Source organism: Lucilia cuprina, chromosome 6 (genome assembly GCF_022045245.1).
Source record: "Lucilia cuprina isolate Lc7/37 chromosome 6, ASM2204524v1, whole genome shotgun sequence".
In the NCBI taxonomy this organism is placed as follows: Eukaryota; Metazoa; Arthropoda; class Insecta; order Diptera; family Calliphoridae; genus Lucilia; species Lucilia cuprina.
The window spans coordinates 35,296,351-35,323,850 of NC_060954.1; the positions used below are offsets into that span (position 1 = coordinate 35,296,351).

General features: G+C 28.0%; 1 protein-coding gene and 1 long non-coding RNA gene across 4 annotated transcripts in view; both read right to left on the reverse strand.

The window, feature by feature from the left end:
* Window positions 1-16,784: 16,784 nt before the first annotated feature.
* On the reverse strand, window positions 16,785-18,184 carry LOC124420693. 3 transcript variants are annotated; one of them, XR_006941305.1, is made up of 3 exons: window positions 17,614-18,064; window positions 17,170-17,256; window positions 16,785-17,071 (listed from the first exon to the last, which is right to left on the reverse strand). It is a non-coding gene; the product is annotated as an uncharacterized LOC124420693 (long non-coding RNA). The 3 variants fall into 3 exon arrangements; XR_006941303.1 differs by lacking the exon at window positions 17,170-17,256 and having other exon boundaries at window positions 17,614-18,184; XR_006941304.1 differs by having other exon boundaries at window positions 16,785-17,256; window positions 17,614-18,184.
* A 6,947-nt stretch (window positions 18,185-25,131) lies between these two features.
* The window catches only part of LOC111688772 (ubiquitin carboxyl-terminal hydrolase 35), a 4,882-nt gene continuing 2,513 nt past the window's right edge, over window positions 25,132-27,500 (reverse strand). Inside the window, exons 4-5 of the mRNA XM_023451285.2 lie at window positions 26,996-27,500; window positions 25,132-26,377 (exon numbers count right to left, since the gene is read on the reverse strand). The exon at window positions 26,996-27,500 is cut by the window's right edge and continues 423 nt beyond it. Of these exons, the coding sequence (XP_023307053.2) occupies window positions 25,826-26,377; window positions 26,996-27,500 (1,057 nt within the window). The 3' untranslated portion in view covers window positions 25,132-25,825. The remainder of the gene's footprint in view (window positions 26,378-26,995) is intronic.

Here is a 27,500-nt window from a genome sequence, read left to right on the forward strand (position 1 = left end):
TAATCTTGAATGTAACCCTTTATTGATCCTCTTAAATAAATTCCTTAACGAAACAACAATGGCCCATAACCTATTGTAATTGATGTTTCTTGTTTAAGTTTTTATTTTCAGAATAATAAAATTTTCTTTTCGTTATACAAATTATTCAAAGCTTACAATCATATTTTATAAAAACACAAGTTAAATTATAAACAAAGTATTTTGTTCTACAAATATTTCAGACTATTGATTTGCTACAGTCCAAACTATAGACTTAACTGTAGTTCAGACTATAGTCCAGACTAAAATCCACACTATAGTCCAAACTATAGTCCAGGCTATAGTCCATATTATAGTTCAGTCTATAGTCCAGACTGTAATCCATTCTATAGTCCAGACTATAGTCCATTCTATAGTCCAGACTATAGTCCATTCTATAAATTTCAGACTATAGTCCATTCTATAGTCCACACTATTGTCCAGAGTATAGTCCAGAAAATTGTCCAGACAATAGTCCATTCTATATTCCAGACAAAAGTCCAGACTATTAACTAGACTATTAGAACAAACTATATACTAGACTATAGTCCAGAATATAGACTAGACTATAGTTCAAACTATGGGCTAGACCATAGTCGAGACTATAGATTAGACTATAGTTCAGACTATAGACTTGACTGTAGTCCGAACTATAGTTCACAGTTTAGGCAAGACTTGAGTTTATATTCAATATGTACTAGACAAAAGTGCAGACTATAGACATCGTTAAATTTCAAACAATATATCACACTAGTGCAGACTATAGACTAGACTAAACAGGAGACAATAGGCCAAATTGTGGAATATGTTATAAACCGGATTACACATTTGTTTCCCCTTTCAAATCATAACTATTATTACTTCCCCTTTTATGTGCCTTCCAGCATTTAATTAAACCCAACCATAATCGTTTATGGCTCCCAAAAATCATCTAAAGATAAATATTTGATAAGAGTCTAATTTGTCCATTATAAATAAACCCCACTGTATGTGGGAACAATTTATAAAGAGTGTTATATACTCTGCACAAACATTCATCCATCAACATCAATGACTTGGCAAAATTGTTTAGCCAAAAAAAAAAACTAGAAAATAAAAAAAGCAAACAAAATAAAACCAGAAATATCTGGTTTTAAATATATTTTTTTTTCTTCTGCTGTTAAACATTAATTATAACAAAAGAAAATCAAGTCAGAAACAATTTGCACTCAAACGATTTTATATACATACAGCTAAGTATAAAAAAAAAACGTCTTAACATTTCTAGAATAGGAGATTCCATAAAATGAGAGAGATAAGGGGGTGTGTGCGTGAGGAAAATAAGAAAAACAATAACAAATATTATAGAATGGACAGGCCTTTTGAAATATTAAAAATAAAAAAATAATAATAATCAAAACAAAAACAAGTGTAGGTTAAGTATTGTCAAAGTATGTGTCTGTGGTTGTTGTTATTTTTTTTGCTCTATTTATTTTTGGTCTTTTAATACATAAGGTATACAGAATAAATAAATAAAACACACGTATCTACATATCTATTATATACATACATACATGCTTAAAAATATACGTACATACATATATTGATAAAAAAAGTATTTATGAGGTTTTTATTTGGAGGTTTTTTTACTTTTATATGTAGGTCTTTAATATGTATTGTTTTTATTTACTAATTTTTAAAGATGGCAAAACTTTCAGTAAAAAAACAAGTTTAGATTTGTACTTTGGTCTTGTTTTGGTTTTCGTTGTTGTTTTTTTATAAACATATTTAAATTTAGTTTGTTTTTGTATTCCTTTTTTGTCAAAGTTCCAGACACTTGCTATTTAAAATATTTAAATACAATAGCAAAACGTAAATAAAGTTCTTTTTATTTGCATCAAATGTTTATTTTATTTATTAGCAATTATGAAAACTTAATTTTATGCACATACATACATACATACATACATACATACATACATACATACATACATACATACATACATACATACATACATACATACATACATACATACATACATACATACATATGTATATAAATCATCAATCAATTTTTAGAGGTCATTAGGTTTTAATTCTTTCTGGTGTTTTTGCTAAGAAATTTAAATTAAACTAAATAATACACCAGGAAAGATATAGTTAAAAGTTTTGTTAATAACTTTAAACAAACTAAAAAGAGTAATTTAATACCTAACATCTGAACTGGAGTATTATCCAGATCATAGACTCGAATATAGTCCCAGCTATAATCAGTACTATACTCTCTGGACTATTCACTTAAATATTGTCTAGAATGTAAACTATATTTTAGCTCAAACTATTGTCCAGGCCATAGACTAAATGTTTATTTAATACTATAGACCAGGCTATTATAGCCTATAGACAGGACTAGAACAAGAAATTAAACTATTTACAAGATCATAATCAAGACTTGCTTCAGTTCACACCAGACTATGTTCAAGCTATAAATCTAATATAGCTTAGACTATATACTAGATATTTGACCATATCATAGACTAGATAATATTTGAGACAATATACTAGACAATAATCAAGATTAAAGACTAGACTATAGCTCAAACTTCCGACTTGATTTTAGTCTATAACATAGACTAGACTATAACTCATTTTGTAAACTATAGGCCGGACTAAGTCAAAATATTAACAAGACTATAATAGAGGCTATAGTCCTAGATTTTAGACTTTATACTAGACATTTTTTCATACCATAGACTAGGTTATATTCAATTTACTAGGCAATAATCGAGATTATTGACTAGATTGTAGTTTATACTATAGACTTCATATTTGTCCATAACATAGATTAGACAATAACCAAGTCTGTAGACTATAGTTCTGACTTTAGCCAAAACTATTGATTAAACTATAAAAAAGTTCAGGCTATAAACCAGTCTTTAGTTCCGTCTATAGTCCGATTAATGTATAGTCCAAACTATAGAGTAGACTAAAGCCTACAGACCAGACTGTAGACTAGATTAAACACTACACTGCAGACTAGACTATAAACTAGACTTTAGACGAACTGTATATGAGATAATAGTTCAGACTACATATATGTATCCTAAACAAATAACTGGACTCTAAAATATAGTCCAGATTAAGCCATATACCATAGCATAAGATATGAAATTTATTATAGTCTAGTTTATAAGAACCACTCTATTTATCTACTGTTTAGTATTGACAAGACTATAAACCAGATTCTGACTATACTTTTGTCTATATACTGTACTAGATTCTTAGTACTTAGATATATATGGTCTTATCGATAACTTTAATCGATCCCTTCAAATATGATGTCATTCTTCTGTAGGGTGCACAAAAAATATATACAATTGTTACACTTTTTATATTTCATGACTGTTTATTATTTGATTAAACGGTTTATTATTCCTTTGTATTTCTAGCATGTATACATGATTATTATATGGTCATTGTAAGGTTTAATTAATAATTAATTAATTGACTGGTTGACTACGTCCTCAATTTATTCAAGACTTTATTTAAGAATAAAATAAATTATTGTACTTGTTTTGTTCAAGTACAATAACATGCAATTTAATTAAAAAAAATGAAATGAATGAATAATTATTTACAGATCCTTAAGTTTTTGCTAAAAAGGTTAAGTATTGTCAAATTCCCCAGAAATTCTTAGATAAATAGAAAAATTATTGTTTTTTATAAAAAAATTACCAAAATTCAGAACAACATCTAAACCTAACCTTAACTTTAGTTTTTATTATACATTTTCATTTCATGATTTAATTTAATAAAAATAAAATTACATTTAATCAAATTAAGTACATTTACTCCATACTTATCGTTATTACTTAATCATTAAATATATTTCAATGAATTTATTTATTAACAACATGAAATGACCGTTCTCTTCGTTTTAATTATATTAATGTGTCTAGATTTCTCTGGATTGTCAAGTATTTTCCGACAAACATTAGATCAATATAATAATATTTAATATCTAATCATTTGTTATTTTGTTTTTATTTTTTTTTTGTTAATTTAATTATCAATCAACATTAACACTCATAAATATTATCAAGTTGTTGATTAAAATTACCATTGTTTTGTTTTTATTCCATTTTTACTAGGAATTTTTACAACATTTTTTTTATAACACATTTATGTTATTTTCACTAAATATATGATAAAATTAATATTGTATTTATAAAAAAAAAAAAAAAAATAATGCAACAAAACAAAAATCAATAATAAAACAATAATATGACTAAGAAATATAAACATATTTTATTGACCTTGTAAACGGCCAATGTACTCAAATGTAAAGAGAGTTAAGGAAATGAAAGAGAGTTTTAATGTTTACATTTTATATAAAAGTTTTGATAAAAGTGCGTGTGTGTTAAAAGAAATCAAAACAAACAATCCAAATACAAACGATAAAAACAAAACAAAAATATTAAAAAACACATAACCTCTAAATGAACTTAAGGAAACTTGAAAGTCTTAATGAATATTTACATGTTTAATATAAGAAGTAAAACTAACTTTTTGTGTTATTGAAAAAAGAGTGTTTGTTTCACATTTGCAAATCTTTTATTACTCATAATGTCCGACCTAGTATTAAGAATTTGGCGAATTTTGCATTACCGAAATTGTTATAATATATAACAATTATGAGTAAATAACATTGGTCATGGAATTTGTTGAGAATGCTGGGATACGAAGGCATTACGATATCGTCAAGGATGCTACACGTACCTTATCTCAATTTAAAATGGTACAAGAAAAGAAATACGACAGTTCTTTACTCTCTAAGTCGGTGCATAACTTTGTACTGTTTCAGAAATACATAAGTCTTCTATGTATAAGTTATCAATTGTGTTCCTATCACGAAGGCTTTAAGAACCTGTTTTATAAAAGGCAAAATCTGTCCTACTAGGATGCTTTCAATGGTAGCTTAAACATAGGTCTATAACAGCACTCCACAAGAAGTCTTATATATATGTACTGCTAAAACCATCACCCCTATCGCCAATAGAAATTCAAATTTTGTTCTCTTGAAATTTTCATTCGAAGGTAAAATTGCTATTGTGAACTTGTCGCGAACAATTCATTCACAATAGTTGATTTTGTATGGAACAGCTGTACAATGTGAAAAGGAAACATATTTCACGTGAAATGATGATTAGCGATAGGGGTGCATATCTTTCATTCAAGACCATTATAAAAGCCGGTGATCATGGCTCTGTAATGTTATAGAGATCGATGATCGATCGATAATCAAACAATTATTGGATGCAAAAGTGGAAATCAGCAGCACATACAGGCAAGAAACATAATATCATGCAGACTAAACAGTTTCTTCTGGGATGTCATCGGTGGAGTCATCCCAACTTTAACCCATAGGCATGTCCTTCTTATATATAAAGAGAACATACAAAGATATGCAAAGGATCCCTTGGATCGTAGTTCGACTACAGCAGCTTTGAATGATATTCATAAAGACGCTATCAATACCGCGGTTTCATGGTTACCGCACTAATATCGTTCTTGGAGGTGGGCTATTGCAGGAAAAAAACCTGCCGCGGAAAACAAGAGTTACTCTGGATCAACATGCTCAATTCCAATTGGGCCCGCATAGACTGTGACGTCCCCAATATATGCCCAGCATATGGACAGGATTACAATGATACTCACCGCATATACAACTATCCAGCCCACCTTACTTTACTAAGCCCAATATGTTTAAGGACTAACCCTACTAGCCGAAGTGCCTTGGACCTAAATATAGAACCACCGAATTGAAAATTGTATAGTTTAAGCTGTTACACAAACAACAACACTTTTTAACCCTTAATCAATAATGACAATCTAACGTGTGAATTTGTTAAGTAGAGTTCGAGATGTTGTCTAGCAATTTTTTTTGCAGAGTTTTATATTCTATAATCCAGATACATATGTATATTCTTTATATTATGGGTGACAGAACTGTTCTTTGTGACATGTCAAATTTAGTTGGTCTTTAGGACACTGAACTAAACAATGCCAATCTAAAGTTTGACATCTTTGGGTTGAGGAGAGGTCCATCAGAATATTTGCTCGACAGAGAGCTCGGAGAGCTTGTAAATTTAACAAAGGACAATTCACCTTAATTGAATTAAACCTTTTTTAAGTTAGAATTATTATAAACTTTTAAGAATGTCAAATACACAATACATTTCCTTAAAAAGTAATTTCACAATCAAATACAAATTAATCTCAATTACAATTTTCCAAATATTGCAGAAAATATCATGACACAAAAATATATCTACATCACATGATGGAGACAAATATGAATTTCAATGAATAAAATATACATTCCATAGTACGTAAATTGCCAAAAAACAAAAACAAAGTACTTTGACGCATGCAAAAGAATATATTCTAAAAACAATGAAAACTGGACCTTGGACATTGTACTCGTACCATAAACTGGATCTTTAAATATGTGTGTCTTCCGAAATTTAATTATTTAAAAATATATTGGGAAGTATTTCATATAAGGGGGTGTAACCTCAACGGCAGGCTTTCGCCAATATATTCTATATAAGAAGTGGAAAATTTACCTCAAATTTTATTCCATATTTATTTATAGACTTATTTATATATGGTGAAAGAAAATTATGAAATAATTTGTATCTAATATTAACAAAAAAGAAAAAATACGAGGGTTGTTTGTGTTATCAAGATGATTATTATGCTTAAGAGTTTAATCTTTTGAAATAAATTAAAGAAATGAGAATTGAAATTTAATGCAGCATTTATAAGTTTTAAAGTTTTAGTAAATATAAAACTTAAACATCATTTATTAAAGACTTATCACACAACTCTCGTTAAGACTTTTTTTAATATTAAATAACACGCGCTAAGTTCAAAAAATAAAAAAACAAAAAAAAATTAATATGGAACGCAAAAAAATACAAAAATCATTGGCTGACGTAGTTAATAGAGAACATCTTCTTTTAATATATTTATGTATTTTATGACTAAAACTTTGTATGTACTTGTTAAAAATAATACATAGAAAAATGTTTATAAATTAATGATGACAAAATATTCATTAACCGGCCGGTAAATATATAAAATATATTTATGTATTTTATATAATATAAATAAAACATAAGATTGTGTGCGTTAAGGATATTAAAGAAATGAAAGAAAATGATTTTTATAGAAATGAATGGAATTCAATTTATTGAAGTGGATTTGTTGTATTGGTTGTTTATAGATTGTAGTAAGTAGGCCAAATGGACAATGTATAGATAAAAGAAAATCATAAAGACTTTTCTCTCAATAAATGTTACTTGTATGTATTAGCCAGACTGTTGGATAAATAAATCATTAGACAAGCTTTTTGCTTAACATTTTACACAATTGATTTCCCAAAAACCTTTGGTCTATTTATTACAACATGTCTTTCAGATACTTTATAAAGCAAAAACTTCTTGAAGAACAGAAACAATAAAAAATAATACGGAAAACCCAAGAATTTGATAAGGGATTCAGAGACATACTTTTTCACTCCCAGAGACATTTGTGCAAAAAGTTCCTGCGTCTATTGTCTTACCAATTAATCAACGAGTAACTTAATCAACAACTCAAACGCGAAAATTGGATCTAAGCTCCGGAACGATCCGAGTTATACTAGGCAAAAGATTGTCAACTCAGCGACAGCGGTATCAAACGAAAGTTTTTTTCCCGGGAAAGGACTATCGATCACTGTGGAACTGTTACAACTGTTACAAAAACTCAAACGCTACTTAGCGGACTTTTCTTGCGCTAAAATTAAAGATGTAAAGCACTAATTTCAAAAGAAATCAGGTCCTCATGTCGAAGACTATTGATCGCAAAAGAAATGCGAATGGAATACTTTCTAACTCTTAACAAGGTTCTCAACAGTTAGATTAATGTCATTAGATATCATTAGCGACACTTAATGGCGAATTTTTTTAACGGTTAAGAACAAGTACACCCTTTTTCAACGGGGTTTTCTCAAGATAACGAACATTTTAAATCATAACTTATTTTAAATCTTATACATTTTTTCATTTCGACATTAGTCAGTATCATACAAATATTAATCTATTTAAGGTTGAATAATTTATTTTCAAATTGTATCTTTATTGAGATAAAAATTTGTGCGAAAAGTTCTTGGGTATACTGTGTTATGAATTAATCAACGAGTGACTTCATCTAAGAACTTCGACATTGAAATCAACAACTCAAACGCTCCGGAACGTGTATTAACCAATTTAGACGATTTCACCTTTTTAGAGTTAGGAGTGTTTTCAAAAGAAATCAGGTCCGGTCATCGTGTATTCAACAATTTAATTTGGGAGTGCACGATCCGTTGGATCAGTTCATTTTTTCGAAATCAACATTAGGTTCATGTTGCAGATCATGTACTCTCATAAATTTAGGAAGTGAATTGTTTTTGGATAAGTCTGCGTGGAAGGATTTTATGGTCCTCAACTAGGACATTACAATATAAAATAGAGTATGTTTATTACTATATATTTGTATTAGTTGTGGACTAGTCATAGTGTTTGGCAGGGAAGGCTAATTATCCACTATATTCATGGAAAGTTAGGCTGACACTTCTTCAAAACCTGACGCAGCAGTCACACGAATACAATTGTGTACCCTAAATAAACAATATAATGCGCAGTATGATCCACATCGAGCGTCTATACTTAGTGAATCGACGACATCAACATCCAATAACAAGGTTTTCAAAGGACATTGCCGTGCTGAGTAAAGATAACAATCCGGAAATTGCTTCATTTTTCGGTTAGGCGACAACCCTAGTCACTTCAAGCATAAGATGCCAATGAAAAATTACTTTAATGACACATTGAATTGACTTCTAGTACTGTTGCAAAGATATTCAAGATGTTGGCCCGCCCGACATTCGGTTAATTATCGTTAGCAAATGAATGAAATGAGAATAAGTGTACAATAGTAATAACTAAAACCGATTAAGAAACTAGCAAGCTCTACTAACGCAAATTCAATATTGATCTTGTTGATAAAATAAGCAAATTACTTTCGATGCTTAGAACTCTTTCACCCTTTCTATGTACAAAGCCATTTACTTGTGTGCCACTGAAATGTAAGTAAAATAACAAATAATATTTTTTTTTCTCGCAACCATTACCAAACAAATTGACAGACTCCATAAATATTTAAAATTTATTAACACCTTTTTAGGGAAGAACTTTGCAAGTTAAATTTCCACTTTTACGAGTTTTTTTTTTCTGTGAAATACAATTCGTCTGACTTTAAGCATAAACATAAACTTAGTCCTTCTTTCGACATTGTACCACAAATAGATAAATACAATACTCCTGGCTAATAAAAAAAAAAACCTAAGTCAGAGGGTTGTTTCGTCCTTTTTAATTTTGAACGAACGAAAACATTGCTGTTAGAAGAGAGTGTTGTAAATACAGTGGAAATTTCCTGATGAGTGCGGAAACATGTATTTGTCTTTGAAACGTCCTTGACTCTACTAAACATATTCTAGTTGAAACAATGCCACATGGTGCATGAGTAAAGATTGTAGCATAATATTAAAGGTAAAAGGTCTTAACAGACATTTTAATAAAATAATAAAGAAAATGCCGAAATTAAATAAATTTTAAGAATAATTTCAATAGGACTTTAACAATAAATACGTTTTAATAATTTTATAATATAATTTCGATTGCACAATTTGTTAGATAGGACCTTTTGCAAATTGTAACAAATATACAAATTACATCTGCAGTTTGACTGACTGATACGTGATCAAAGAAAATGTTTATAAAGTGTTATAAATTATTGTACATTCATACATTCATAATATATAAAATTACATTTAGTAATATTGTCAATATAAACAAGTGAAATGTCAGAAAATAAATGAGATTTGTCTTACATACTCTCTAACACTCTCTTCTGACGTTTGTCCTACTCAAAATTCAATTCATTATTAGTTTAAAAAAGAAAATAAACAACGTTTATATTCTGTTTACGAATGTATGCATGATGATGATTGTATAAACAGTTAAATAAAGCTTCCGCTTTAATAATAACAAAGAGAGAAAATAATAAAAAAAAAAACAAAAATAAACAGAAAGCAAACAAGCTTCATACATACACACATACATATATGTATATACACTCAGATCCATATATACAATTATATATTCAAACAAACAACTTTGTTGTATAAAGACGTTTGTTATTGAAAATGACAACACAGATTCACTCATACATTCATTCAAAATCTAGAATATTACGTCTACAGTATAAAGGGTGGAACAAAAATTATTTGTTCTGGATTTTAATTTCGCGCCATTAATATTAAGAAATTTGTATGAGACTTTTTACTTAAGGGTAGTAACTTTTTGATCAATGTTTCTTATATTCATGTACATACGTAGATGTAATGGGCCTCTTAGCAAATTATGGATCTTTAAAAACTATTTTATTTATGTTTCGTGTAGTAGGTATTTGGTGATAACTTCATTTGTTCAGTAGAAAATACAAGATCACAAAATGTTCATACGATCCAAAGTTAAAGTATATTTTTGAGAAATTGAAATTTTATTGAATTTAACAAAATTAAACAGATTTTTTCATCGATAATAAATTTTCCAAATCTTTATATTTAATACATTTCTATATTGCACGCATTGAGGTGTGCATTTCTTTTAAGTTAAAAGTTGACTGCAACATAGAGATTTTTTTGGAAGAGTCCTAGTTCTAGTGAAGAGTCCGGTCTTTAAGGACCGACTTTTAAATTTGGATCTATCATAAATCATTAAAAATTGTTTTTTAAATATCGAGTATTTTTAGTAAATTACATCAATATTCCAGAAAAATGAGATGAACCACAGATGTCACATGTAGAATGGATAATGGCGAAAAAATAACAGTCATTGTTCAATTGTGAGCTCAGCCATATAATTTAGTAGTGGTTGGTCTAAAAAAAAATCAGTAAAATCGTAAGTGAGTTTAACAAGGCTGTTGATCGTAATAGGTTGTATGTTGACCAAATAATTTTTGCCATTTTATAGGTAGGAATTCAGTTATTTCAAACTTATCCCTCCGGCTTTTCAAACTTCTATATATTTATTTGTCTTGTTTCTTCTTAAGTGGATGTATACCTTTTTGGTATACAACCCTTTTATACTAAGGGCGTGTTTTACTGATAGAGATAATCTTCATTCTTTGGTTAAACCGGGTTTAATAGATATTTCGTGTTTTTCAGTTATCAGTAAAGTTACTTATTATCTTAGTTTAACTGAGTGTAATTGGCCAATTAAACTCAAGTTATAAGTGAGAAAACATAATTAACAAAAACAATAAAACAATGATTTCAGAAGAACAAAAACTTAATATTTTAAGTAAATTGCAATTTTCTGATTTGTTTTGTTTTATTTAATATTGTTTTAAATGTTTATTTAACATTTTTCCAAAATTTTCCATTTTACAAAAGTATTGTTTGCAAAAAACAGCTGTTCATTGTTTATGTTTTTGAGTGAAAAGTTGGCAGTACTAACAAAGTTAACTGTGCTTAAATCTAAAACTGAAAAACACAGTCATCGGTTAAAGTTCGCCTAAATTTGTTCCGAGTTTAATCTAACAGCAAGTTAAGCCTAGTTTAACTGAGGAGTAAGAAACCCGCCCTAAGGTAGCCTAAGTCACTAACTGTGCATGCTCATGCAGTCTTTTCCTGATCAAGCCATTGTATATGGATATTAGTGTTCTGACAAAATTGTCAGTCTAGAATTTTTTAGAATTTTTGTTCGAAAATATTATTGCTTACTAACCCAAAGTTAATAAAATTAATTTGGTACAACTTCTTACATTTTCCTTTTAAATAATGTAGATTTTGCTGTCTACTTTTGCCCTACTGTATCCTACCACATACATATTCATTTAAAATTGTATTTAAAATATTATTTACATATTTACTCAGCTAACTGTGTGCTTTGTTACAACAAAAGAATATAATAAAACAATAGCGATTTATATAGTATATCACAATAATCTTAGCAAATGTCTAACATACAGGATAAATATCCTTTTTTAAAATATTTCTTTGTTTTTTTTAAGCAAATTGTAGCATGCAATTGTTAAGTGGCAAACTTGTATAAAAAGGGTTACTCATTTGATGATGTTATTATTAGATAAACAAGATATGAATAATATAAATGATTAGTTTATCAGTTTATACTGCTTAAAATAATATAAATATAATAGTTCTGAACAATTTACTAATGTCACTTAAGAAAACAAAATAGCAACATCTTTAAAAATAATGTAGAACATTATAATTATCAGGGAAACCGAAAACATGCTCTAAAAAAAGTGTTTTAAGCGCTTTAAATATGCCGTAAAAAACTCAAAATATGCTCTTAAAATTTAAAATATATGCTCCAAAAATAAAATTTTTTATTATTTTTTAATATTGAAAAGCTCAAAAAGACTGAAATTGTAATGAAATAATAAATGTTTAATGTCATATTCTATATCCTACAACATTTTTTTATAAATGTTTCATCTCATAGTTTGAATAACTAGTATAATAGAATTCCGTTTTATGTTCAGATAACCAATAAATAACATGAAACCACTTGGTCCCCAAAAAACATATTTCAAACGACAAAGTTTGACACATTTCTTCCAATTGTATTCATAGCTTTTAAACTGACATTTTAATCGGTGTTGTCATAAATTCCAATAATTAGTTTTTTAAACTATAAAAATGGATTGGTCGCATGAAATCAAAAGTAATCGGTTTTATATCCGATTTAAAATATAATGCTTTATTGAATAAAAAACTATAACATAATGAAATTTTTTTCAAAATTGTAAAATAGGCTAAAAAATTAAAAAAAAAAAAAATAAAAAATAGAATTTTATTTTATTTAAATAAAATTTTGAAAAGAAAATTAAAAATGTATAAAAACGAAAAAAGCGAAAACATCAAAATATGCACTAAAAGAGTAAAATATGCTATAAAAACTCGAAAATATGCCTTAAATATGCTAATAAGTCAAATCATGCCAAATTATGCTCTTATGGGTAAAATATGCAAAAATATGCTCTAACAAATCGATGCCAAAATTCTCAAATTGGTCTGAAACGTGTAAATATCTTATCCATGAGTCCATACGACGCACCACAAAAAACATGCATTTTCATATTTTGGTTTCCCTGATAATTATTCTGTGCATATTAAATAAAATGAATTAATTAAATTTTATTCAATAAATTATTTATAATATTGTTATGAAACTAAAACGCTATGTACAATTTTACATTTAATTATTTTTTAAATGTAATAAACTGTACCAGATTTTAAAGGCATTGATAATTTTCTTTACAAATTTTTAAACCTGTTGTCAATTGTTAACTTATTAACAAAAAATAGCACTACAGTAATTGTTTTGCAGTCATTATTATTTTGTAAAACGTGTTATAATTTTTTTAACTTATAACAAAACAATACTTTTACATTTATTTATTTAGGTCTAGTAAAGCAGGTGATAAAATAAAGGTCTTAAAATAACAACTGATAAGTTGTTGATCTTTAGTTTATACCGAAACAAAATAACAGAAAAAAAACACTGATTAGGAGGATATTGACTGCAATGGCAAAAAAAAAAAAGAATAATATAAACATTTCAATGTGATACTTAAACAAATAAAATGATTATAGAGCTTAACAAATTATTAGATCATAACCAATAACAATTAAAAAACAAAAATAAAACTGGAAAAAATTAACTAACAATTTGTTGCTGAGTACTATAAGAAGTCGTAAATAATAATTGTTACAATGATACTAGTATTTGTTTAATGAAATAGCAAACAAAATACTACAACCCTCAGTGTATATTTATTACAAAACATATAAATTATCAGTTAGACCATTTCTCATTAGGAAATATTGAAATATTGATAATAATAATAAAAAATATTAAAATTTTGTAATGAATATTTAGCAAAATAATAAGAAAAAGTAAATTTATTGCAATTTTTATCATTAAAATAGGAAAATTAACACCAAAATAAAATTTAATAGAAAATATAATATTATTATGGGAAAAACTGTCAATTAATTCTGGAATTTAATACATTGAGCAATTTTGTTATAATATACAACAATTCCGCTTTTATATATTAAAAAAAAAACAATTTCTTATTACATAATGAAAATATTAAAAACAAACAAAAACAATACTAAAAAAAGAAAACTGATTAAATAAATATTAACAATTTTAACAGTACATTTTGTAAATAATAATATTTTTAAATAAATAATTTATTTTTAGAAAAACATAATTTGATTTTGTATTTTTACATTTGCCATTTTAGATATTTTGTTCATTTTTTTGACAACATTTAACTATTTCTTTTCTTATTTTAAGAAGCAGTATAAATCTTACATTTGTATGTCAATGACATACTTATGTAAATTTAATTGGTTTTTAACCAACATTTGATGTATTTCTCTGTCCTCATTTTTAGTTAGGTTTTCATTTGTTAGGAAAATTTTGGTTTATAAAAGCAAAAAATATGTAATCACATTTTTAGATGCGATTAAGATGTCGTTTGTAAAATAAAGCTTTCAACCACTGGGTGAGTAAAAAGTAAACAACTCACCACTGCCCCTTTGTGTATCTTACACGCACGTTGCATGGATATATCGGTCCATGTACAAGCACTTTGCTCAAGTACATTAGCTATCTAATCTCTGACCATTGCAGTCCCGTTGCTTAACTTGCGAGATGAAAAACATCACTTCCGTTTACAACTACGCAGATGTGATGTCCTCTGTTGAATTGGCAACTGCAACTAGACCTGTAGACCGAAGTACAAATCCATTAAATAAGCCGAGACTTTGTTCTCTTTGTACTCTTAATATATCTGGGCAAGAAAACTCAATGATATCATCTGTATATGATACCTTTCATTTAGCTTCGGACAACCCAGCACACATCTCATTTATCCGACACATTCATAAGAGAAAAATATACGACACATTCATTATAGGTAGTCGGGTGGCTGAGGCCCTCCATACCCCACATTAATCCCATACCATATACAATTAATACCAACTCATTTCCAACGCTTAGTCCCACAGTCACTCCTTATCCCGAAATATTGACTTTAATTTACATTAGTCTTTAAACCGCAGGAACCTCAACCAACTAACCAGCCAGGAAATAGTCCTGCGGACAACTGGCCACCCGTAGTACCAGATTATATGGTTCTCTGGTTAGACCTCCTTCCAATCTTTGCAAGGACTAAGCCAGGCAGTAGACTGTAAACACCAATTTATAGTTCCGGTCGTCTAGAGGTGTTGGTAACACCTCTGTTCCCCTTGATTGCAATTAGACCCGGGGGAATGGTAGATAGAAGTCCAAAAACTTTGAAAGCAATTATTGCCATAAAAAAGCATTAAAGTTCTAATGTAAAATCCGCCAACCTACAGAATCGGCCCCAAATGCAAATATAAGTGACAACAAGGTATTTAGAGGACCAAGATGATTCTATATGTATATTATAAGGCACTAAAATCTGTACAGAATTAAACTGATTTTAACTTCATATTCAAATTTGCATTTATATAAAGAATCTATAGATTATTTTTATAATAAGATATAAACTTAATCTCGGAAATAGACCTTGTGTGAGAGCAATTGTTATTTTTTGACTTTTTGAAAAAATCCTAAAATATTTTATCTTAATGTTTTAAAACTGGTCCTGAGTAGAGAATTATTCATATAAAAGAGTTTTTTTTTCTATGTGACCATTAATTTGTGAGCAACGACCAATTATTAACCGTTTTTGTAATAAGCAATATATTTAAGGGCCAAGCAGAAAAACAATTTCTACATATACCTAGGGACTAATGGCTGTCTATAAATTTGATATTTTTAGATTTAGTTTTTAAAGAGTTTTGCACCATAAAAAGATGCAATTTTACTTAGAAAACATAAGGTTCATTGTTTCGTAGAGTTTGAATATCCAAAGATAGAGAGTTGTTATAAAAATAAATGAATTCCCACAAGTTTAAACATTTACATTGAAAACGTAAACTAACAAAAAAAATAAAAACTTTTTAATGTACACAATACCTAATCGTACACCTAAAAATTGGCTCTTATAGGTACGAGAACATATTTTTATTTTTGATTTAAAATTAATGGAAAAACAGACAGACATTTAAAAAAATGTTCATATTATTCAAAAAATATAATTTAATTAATTCAACATTAATTTCATATGTTGTTTTACATTTTGTATAAAAGCATTTATTAAGTAGATGCAATAAATACACATATAGATGGTACCTATAACTGAAAGACTGGCAGCTAGTCAAACAATAAATTTCTCATTTTCTCAAATTTGTCATCCCGACAAATAAAGAGTCAGATATTTTAAAGAAAACTAATTAACAGTTTAATAACACAATAAATATGTAATTACTCCAAATAATTTTTGTATATAAGGTTATTTAAATTATTTAAATAAAATACTTATAGTAGGGTATGTGTTTTTATATAAGACCTTTATATTATCAATTTACTAAAACAAAATAAACAACTTTAACAAATTTAATAATATACAACAAATATAAAATACTTAGTTTATATAAATAAAAAAAAAAACTAAAAACGTAATAAATAAATAGGAAAATTTTAATAAAACCATAATAAATACTCACCAAAATCCATAAATTGTTTTATAGAGAGCGGTGATGGATTGAACTGTGAGTAAATGTCGAGCATTTTTGGTATTTTGGAGTAACGCACTGGAAATAACCGCATCTTGAGGCTTTTTGTGTTTTATATGGACGTTTAAAATTGAAAACAATGATTCAACCTTAAAAAGGTTGCTTGATGTCCGGGGCTGCTGATTTTTAGTGAGATGTAATAAAAACTTTTTTTAATTTAATTTTATTTTTTTTTTAATATAAAGCTTTTTTTATTCTAATATTTTTTTCTCCAGCCTACAAATGAAAAACTATATTATAATAAAATTATAAAAAAAACAAGGCAAATTGTTGCAGACGGACGATGACAACGACGTCTTTACACTCTAACCGACCGTTTGATTCTATGAGCGATGAGGTATATAAACGACCTTCTTATTAAACGTTTTTGGTTCTATTGAGTTTTTGTTTCTTTATTGTACCTACATACATATAGAATAGAATTTGTATTTTATTATTATTATTTTTTTGCGTATTTTATATTCTAGAATAGAATGATGTTTCTTTTATGATTTTATTAGTATAATGTTTTGGGTATATATATTACTTGTCCCGGTGTTAGGATAACCAATATCTGGGAACAGTTTATTAATAGGGAACACATTAAAATTCCTACATCCTACGTGATTTTTTGAATATTAACAACAGCTGTTTAATATAATGCTAGATTTTTGCCTTTTTTATAAAAAACATATTTTCACTACAATTACATTAAATATACTATTAGTTACTGTGATTAACACTTTAACAACTATAAATAATAATCAATTTGTTCTTACACCACTTCAGTAGAGTAAAACTTAACAATAGTAAATGGTGATTGTCTGGCTTGACTTTTCTGATAGAATTCACAATTTGTTAAATTCTCTTTTTAACAAAATAATGACATTTGTTCTCTCTTCTCACTTTTTTTCTGCGAAAGCACACTTTTTTTATATACCCCTTTTTTAAGGGGCGGGTTGGGGCGTCGTTTGCTTTTTTTATTCACAAAATATTTATTTAACTATAATTTTTTTAATTTACTTCTGTCCGCTTCTGCTGCTTTCAGCTATTTTGTTGAAACTGTTTAAAATTATCAAATGATTTTTGTGTATATTTGCCTCCGATTTAAAATGTTTATTAACGTTTAATTAATTCTGCCTTCATTCCATAACAATCTAGAGTTTGTTGGTGGTTGTGTTGATGGAATTTGTTTTTTTTTTCGTTTTCTTTCGCGTGACGTTTTGTTTTTTTTTTTTTGTTTGTAACATATGTTTTTGGTTTCGTTAGCAGGCATGGATAATTGAAATCCATTGAAAATGGTACTTTCTTGGAAAAAAGTACTTTCTTAAATAAATATACTTATATAGTTGTCGGAATTTCTACACTTCAATTTGAAAGAAAAATACAACTTTTAAAAATTTTCAAATAACAAGAGTCGAATTTAAAAAAGTTTGAAGTCGAAATTAAAAAAGATAATTTCCACTTTTTATAATTTTACATTATCGGATTTGAACTTAATTTTCTTTAGTCCAGGGAATAACATACAGTGAACTAAGTTTTTTGCTTACCTTTTTTAAGAGAATTTTGTTTTTTTTTTCATAAATAAAATTCGAACATTTAAAAAGTAAATATAAGTTTTCCAATTAAAAATAGATATTGTGTAAAATGGGAAAAATTAGAAAAATATTAAAATACAAATTTTGGTGCATTTGTTGTTGCATTTTATTATTTTTCATCATAATATGCATGTCAATAAAGTATTTTGCATATTGAGAATTCCGGTTAATTTCATTGGGGTTTTCAAATTATTTTCTAATTATTTTTGGAATTTATTATTTTATTGTTAAAAGGAAGAGTGTTAAGTATTTTTCAATTGCGATTTGCAAAAATCATATCCTCATTGGGTGAAAATGTGATGTTATTTTCCTTAAAATGTTTTAAGGATAATAATGAGGCAATTTCGATATAAAAAATTAGTTTAGAACAAGTGTAAATCAATAAAATATAATTATGAAATGTTTAATCAATAACATTAAAAAATATAAAATAGATAATAGATGAAATGATCCAATGAATTATTAGAAAAAACGCACTGAGTGCTCTTTCAAAATCTTTAACTGCCAAAAGAAGGCGACTTGTATCCATGGAAAACTATTGGACTCCTGATTTATTTTTTTCAAATTCTATATACGAACTAGGAGGAACACTATGTTTAAATTTAGACCTCTATATAGACCTTAGGTTGCTTGGAACCAATGTAAAGTGAACTGTCGTGTAGTACAGGAAGAATACCCAATTTAGATATTTTAAAATAAAGGTGGTTATCATACCGTAAAGTCAACAAAAGCAATATTTTTCACCTAATACATACACTTATATATATTTAGAACCCAAATTAAGAATAACTATCCAGATCCAAATACGCCTACTGTATCTTATTCATAAAATAAAACATTTAAAATATGAGGTTGAAAATCAAGATTTTTGCATATAATAGTTCTATAGTGGTATATGATGATGTCCCCATACTTAGAGTGGCTAGGATGGTACTTAGTGTTAGATTTATTGAATAAGAATCAATATTCTACAATTCTACAATAAATCAGTTAAGAAATGTCCAAGAAATGTCGTTCCACTACTAAAATATCTAAAAATGTTATTTTAATATATAGGAGTAATAAAAATACTAAATTTTATAAAATAATGCAGCAATATTGAAAAAATAACAAAAAACCCTACATTTACATTTTATGGTAGAAAATTAAAATATTCTTTAAAAAATACAAGAAACAGTTTTATTTTGCTGTAAATAATTATTCAGATAAAGGTTTTTTTAAATTTATAAAATTTTACATAGGCAAATTACTTAATTGACTCAGTGTATATAGTTAAAAATTATTAGAATAGGCTCAAAAATTAATATATATCGCTTATACAAATTTTCTTATAGTCAGACATTTTAAAACTTTATTCTAGCTTGCTAACTAACTGCAGAAGGGACCTGGAAGTTGTGTTGGGTACCGGGACATTGTGATATTCAGGGAAACGAGATTGCAAATGAATTATCCAGACAGAGATAGTTTTGTGATCTGTTATTGGTATAGACTAATCTCCGAAAGATTCAAAACATCTACCAACAAATTATGACATAGTAGGCTGGATTGCAGGTTCTCTAAGGCACTATGGTCGAAATTAAAGCCAAAAGCAACCAGAATTCTTATATGGACAGGAAGACTATAAGGATTTTAATAAGGGTAATAGAGTCGGTAACACGTGTTGTAGAAGATTCTACAAGTCCTGATTAGTGTGAATACGAAAGTTCACACTCATTCTGACAAATTTATGAACGCCAAAAGACGTTCCCATTGTATATTCGACAATGTGGATAGATCGCCAAATTAGGACGATCCAAGTGTCCGAATTCTTCTTGATAACTCCTACACAAATCATGCTTTTGTGTTAAAAACCAAGTTCGAAAACAGTGATGTATTGATAAAAGTACTTATACAACATATTATTTGTAAATCATTACTACACTTCTCCTAAGTAATGCACACGGTGTGTAGTAGTCATTGAAGAGTAAGTTGTTGAGTAAGTACAAGTCATTATCATGTTTTTGCTTGGTAATTAAACATCCAAGCAAAAAATAATTGATGTAATACTTTACAAATGACATCTTAAGCACATATAAAAATACGACTACATATTTTTCGCTTTTATAAAGTACTTCCTTACGAATGAAAACATTGTTAAAAGTGAAGGAACAGATGCAGAAAAGACACTACAAATAACTTATTCGAAGTACATCAAATGTTGGCGAAAAACAACGTGTCAATGAAAGAATAGGGTTAATTTTTGGCATCCAAATATCGGTTTTTAAACGCTGCCAAAATAAGATTAGATGGAGTTTAAAGTTGTAATGTATGTAAAATTCATAGGTTTTTCACCCGAATTTGGAGTTGTGATAAAAATAAAAACTTTTTTTCCTGGGATATTAAGTCCATTTCCAAAAATCACTTAAAATTTAATAACTCCTGAACTAATAGAATCGGGCTTTTATAAAATTTCTATAAATGTTCTACGTATTATAAGTGAAGGACATTTAGGATTCGGTATAGCATAATATAGCTCTAGAATTGTTGTAAATTAAGTTGTTCTTGAGTCCGCAATTATTAAAAAAAAATGCATAAACAAACCTTATTTAATAAATAAAAACTACTTTTAAACATATAACGTTTATTTAATGTTTATTTTTTATTTTATTAAACGCCTTTTAAAAATTTAGTTTTGTATGTTTTTTTATTTACTTTTGCTTAACTCATTACCAGATCTCTTAGGTCCAATTTTGGTTTTTTGTATACCAGTCTTTTTTTTTAATAATTTCCACATTCAATTTCTATTTTACCAATTGTTGTTTAAAAATCTAATTTTTTCTTTTTATTATTTAAAATTAAATATTAAATTTTTTATTAAAAAACAATATTTAATATTTTAAGATAAACAAATAAGTGTTTTTTAAAACATCAATAAATAAAAATATATATTTTGTATTATTTTTTTTTTCATTATTAAGATGAAAAATGTGTTATTTTTCGATTTTATTTTGATCTCTTAAAATTACATATAGATTTTTTTCTTTTTTTAATGAATGATCATTATATTAATTATGTATTATGCATTCTTTATATATATTCATGTAGGTTGAATTATATGTGTGTTCTTACATAGTTCATGCATGCATGAAGGTCTTTTCGGATACAGTTTACATGATGTACTTCCAAATAGACAAATATATGTTGTCGAATATATATTTGAAACAGTATTTAACATATTTCTTTTATTTGTTTAGGCATTGAGTTACTTTTTTCTTATAAGAAGTAAAATATATTCAAATTCATTACGATTTATATTGTTTTACACTAATATAGATTTTAATTATGTCCGAATTCTAAACTCCGAATGGAACAGAAAAGAATGGCTTAGATTTGAAAAACTGTACAATGTTCTCTGACGGACAAATTGGAATCAGGTACTAGTGTGTATATTTTAGAAACTGTCCTAAAAAACTCCTACCGATTTTCCAACGTATATAACGTCTTTCACCTTAAGATATTCTTGAAGATCAAGAGATGTTTAAAAAGCCTCGGAATCAATCACTTCCTTTGGAATAACTTTTCTAGATCGTTGCATGGATATCTTAATATTTAAAACAATGAGATCGAAATGGCAAGATGTTATGGGTTCGAGAGCACACTCGTCAAATACTATAGCCTATGTAAAACATTAAGGGTCAATTTTTAGGTGAAGGATTAGGTTCAAAATTAATCCTCCAAAGTTGTTTTCGAGTACTCAATTAGTTGTTGTTATAGCAGCGACACGTGTAAAGTCGGTGTGGCTGGGTTGATAATCCTTGGTCGTTGTTCGTTAAACACCGAGTTGTTCCGGTGCGAAGAACCGATTGTCGTGGGAACGACTCAATTAGTTAATTTTGTTTACTAGCTTAATCGCCCATTGGAGATGGTTTAAACTTGAGCTAGAAATGGAAAAGTGTAAACAGCTGATGCAAAAAAATTAATACAATTTTTATTAAAAAATAAACATGAAGGGACAATCTTTAGGTGAAAGATTAGGGATTAAATTAAAATTATTCTTCGAAAGTTGAAAACTAGCGTAAACTAGCAAACAGTAAATAGTATTTATACTGTTTGCCTGTTTGCGCCCAATGGAGGTGGTTTTAACTTGAGCAAGAAATGCAAAAGTGTAAACAGCTGATGCAAAAAAATTAATATATTTTTATTAAAATAAACATTAAAATGTTTAATTTATTGATTAATATATAATCTGGGGACTTCACAATATATTTTTTTTTATTTTAAATTTATGTTTTCATTAATTTTTATATTAAATTTACAATTGCCTGCATTGTTTTGATAACAAACAGTGGCGTTTTATGTTGTTTTGTATGGCAACACTGCGAATTTTAATCCTGTACTCAAAAACTTCAAATGGGATAACGATCAGATTAAATTAATTTTTTGATTAACTAATCTGATTATTAATTGGCATTTGATTGCCTATTCAAAAACCCTCTCTAAAAGTAACAATTTAGGGCCAAATTAAATTAAAATATACTTATTAAGGGCGGGGTTTTCAGATAAAGATAATCTACATTTTTTGTTTAAACCTACTTTAATATATGTTTTATGTTTTTCAGTAAACTGCAACGTCTATGTCTATGTTTAACTGAATGTAATTGATCAAATTAACCTATGTTATAAGTGAGATCACACAATCAACAAAAACAATAAAATAATGGATTGGAAGAAAAAAAACATAATAATTGAATTATATAGTAATTTTCTGACTTTTATCGATATTATTTTTGATATTATTTTTTCTAAAATTTTACAAAAGTAATATATTTTTTTTTTTGGATTATTCGAATTGTTGGCTGAGCTCATAAATGCCAGGTTGTCTCACGTTGGTTAAAAGGAAATCCTCCAAGTCGTCCTACATATATCTTCATGTAGGAAGCTGGAAACCTTTAAACACTTAAGTTAAATTTGAGTTTTAAATGGTACTCCACCAGTAAATTTGAAGAATTTTAATGGTCTCCACCAGGGTATAAACAGTTTGAGGTTTAATGGTCTCCACCAGGATTGTAACAGTTGAGTTTTTATGGTCTCCACCAAGGTATAAACGTTTGAGTATTCTATGGTCTCCACCAATAAAACATAACCTCACTTGAGGTGTTACGAAAGCATAAGGTTAATGTATATAACTGAACAGTTATATGAAGTAATACACTACACCAGTGCGAGCGAGATGCAAAACTGTCGAAAGCCAGGCAACAAACACAAGCCTGAACGTGTTTAAGAAATAATCGCGATGAAGCGAGAGTTGTTCCCCAACTCAGACCTGAATTACGACTGAAAAAAGTGATATTTGCAAAAAACAGCTGTTGATTGCTTATGTTTTTGACTGAAAAGTTGACAATACTAACAAAGTTAACTGATCCTAGATTCATAACTGAAAAACACAATCATCGGTTAAAGTCCGCCTAAATTTGTTCCGAGTTTAATCTAACAGCTAGTTAAGCCAAGTTTAACTGAGTAGTAAGAAACCCGCCCTAAGAGCGCGTTTTACATTCTTTGTTTAAACCTAGTTTATTATATGTTTTGTGTTTTTCAGTAAACAGTAGCGATACTTATTATCTTAGTTTAACTGAGTGTTATTGGCCAATTAAACTTAAGTTATAAGTGAGAGAGCACAATTAATAAAAACAATAAAACAATGATTTCGGAAGAAGAAAAACTTAATATTTTAATTAAATTGCAATTTTCTGATTTGGTTTGTTTAATTTATTATTGTTTTAAATGTTTATTTAACATTTTTCCAAAATTTTTCATTTTAAAAAAGTATTATTTGCAAAAAACAGCTGTTCATTGTTTATACTTTTGAGTGAAAAGTTGGCAATACTAACAAAGTTAACTGAACTTAAATCCAAAACTGAAAAATACAATCATTGGTTAAAGTCCGCCTAAATTTGTTCAGAGTTTAATCTAATAGCAAGTAAAGCCTAGTTTAACTGTCTAGTAAGATACCCGCCCAAGTTGTCTAATTGTGGCCAGTTCTTACAACGAATGAATTCTTTTTAGAATTGACTTGCCATAAATTTGGAAAAGAAGAAATATTTGAATGCAACATTTTTTTTAAATCATTCACTGGAAAATAATGCAAAACATTTGTCATCATCAAAACTCAAATATTCGAACTTAAGTTCGAAAATATCTTCAGATCATAAGAGACCGAATTAAAACAAAATATGTTTTTATCATTCACGACAAATTTAAAAATTAATAGAAATGATTCAACAGTTTTTAAATTCAACTCGATTCCTGATAAATAATATAAAGGCTAATAAAAGAAATATATTAAATATTGTTAAAAGTAAAAAATTCACAACTCTCACTACATGCATGCATGCAAAAGTAATAATAGTTTTTTTTCTTTTGAATTTTATGTGAATATTAATTAATAATTACAATTTTTTTGTTTGTATAATATGTGTTATTATCTTGTAAGTAATAAAAGTATTCCAATTATATTGTAATACCTGTGTAGATGTATTTTTTTTTTTTAAATAATAATTTAAAAATATTTTTGAATTCTAATATTTAAATACATTTTCATTACTTTCTGCTTGTTTATAAATAAATTCCTGTTTTACACACAAAAATTTATTTTTATTTTTTTATTCATATATTTTTGTTTTATTTTTATTTTCTTTTTTTAAACTAACTACTAAAAACCTAGATTTGAACAAAAAAAAAACAGTAAATATTAAATAATAGCATATAGGAATAGTTTAAAAAGGGTTTGGGGTGGGGTTTTAAGAGGGGTGTAAGTAATTTGGAAAGTTTTGGTATTTTGTAGATATTTGAATATTTTTTTTTTTGTTTTGTTTGTATGTAAGTTGTATATATATGTATATAATTATGTATAATAAAATAAAATCTTCAAAACATTAAGTGCTTACGAAATTGTTCACTTTTACAATCATCATTCATGTTTTTATTTTAGAAGTCTTCCTAAGGCTTGACTTCAGAGTACTAAAAATAATAAACATAATAATCCTAAAAAAACACATTATTGTACAAAAGGCATTTGAAATTTGTGTTAAAAAGTATCTATGTATGTATCTATGTATGCATGTAGTATGTATAGTGTTTTGTTTCTTTCTTGTCTAGCATTTACCAAATTCATTGATTCGTGTACGTTTTCTGTTTAAAGTACATTCATTTAAAGTACTTTTTCTGGTATCAATTTAATGCTTTCGACTTTTTTAAAACTTTTTCAAAATAATTTCTGATTTGTTACTTTGATTTTTCATATCATTTTTTTTAAATTACAAAAGACGTTCGTGAAAATATTAAAGAATAAAAATTACAAGATTACAAGGCGAATAAAATATATATAGTATGTAATTAATGTAAATAGTTCTTAATTTTAATAAACAAACCTATTCATATTTATATTCATAGCATTACCACCACAACCACTGGCCGGCGGTGGTTGTTCATCGTCGTCATCTTCGAAACTATCGCGTCTTTGATCTTTTGTTTTCATTGCATTCGCATTTAAACTACTGGCATTTTTGTAACGTCTCATCTTAAGTTCTTCACTGAAAGCATAATTATCATGTGTTACCATGTCGCGTAACTCACGTGGCAATTCTTCCAGAGTGAGTGGTGTAGGTACATCGACTTTTATAACTTTAGTTGAAGCCGATGTTTCCGGCGTTTCATTTGATCGTGCCCCCATTTGATAGAATAATATGTATGGTGTATTTGGTGGTGTTAGATTGTGTAGTTCCTCGGTTTTGGATGGTGTCACAATGCTATCATTAAATTTATACCATTTATTACTGGCATCAGCTGCATAAGTATAATAATGTCCTGAATCCATGCTGAATCCAGAATGAACTACGCCGGCGTATAGATCGTAATGAACAGTAGCAATTTCTTCTAGATTTTCCGGTGAACAAACTTTAAGCGAAACCTGAAGTTAAGATGATTCAACAAGACATTTTGTAAGAATTTTAAATTGATTTAATTAATGATTGATGAATAAGAAGTAAATTAAGTAGAAATAAGAATTAATTAAAGTAGAAATGAACTAGAACTGAACTAGATCTGAACTAGAACTGAACTAGAACTGAACTAGAACTGAACTAGAACTGAACTAGAACTGAACTAGAACTGAACTAGAACTGAACTAGAACTGAACTAGAACTGAACTAGAACTGAACTAGAACTGAACTAGAACTGAACTAGAACTGAACTAGAACTGAACTAGAACTGAACTAGAACTGAACTAGAACTGAACTGGAACTGAACTAGAACTGAACTGGAATTGAACTAGAACTGAACTAGAACAGAACTAGAACTGAACTAGAACTAGAACTGAACTAGAACTGAACTAGAACTAAACTAGAACTAGAACTGAACTAGAACTGAACTAGAACTGAACTAGAACTGAACTAGAACTGAATTAGAACTGAACTAGAACTGAACTGGAACTGAACAGGAACTGAACTTTAACAAAGGGAGTTTCTAGTAATTTTTAAATGAAATGTATAAAATATTCAAATAATATTAAAAATCTACGAACGCCTACCTTTTCATCATGGAAAACTTTGTGCATCAATTTGGCACGCATATGATATTTCTGATCATATTTGAAATGTTTCAAAGTTAATATTAGATTCTTTGGCGCACTTATTACATTAATGTAACGTTCGGCATCCGATAGCTTTTTGCAACGTTCGCAAAAATATTGATTATCACCATAGAGTTTTTCCGATGAACAATAATATTCGATGAGATCCTGTACCGAATAATTGGAAGCACAATCATTCTTGACATCGGGAAAAGAAAGTTGTAAATCACGAAAACTATCAATGTTGCAGCTTTTCCATCCGCAACTTAAGCATTTATAGGTGGTGGCCAATTTGCCAGTAAATGTCTTTTCGATTGTCGAATAATTTTGTGAGTTTGTTAAAATCGAAGTAGTGGCCGTTGCTGTTGAAAGCGTTTTAGTGGAAAGTGTCGTTGTGGATGATGATGATGATGACGAGGAAGAAGATTTATTAATGGGATGTAAATTTGTGCTTTTAATAGAA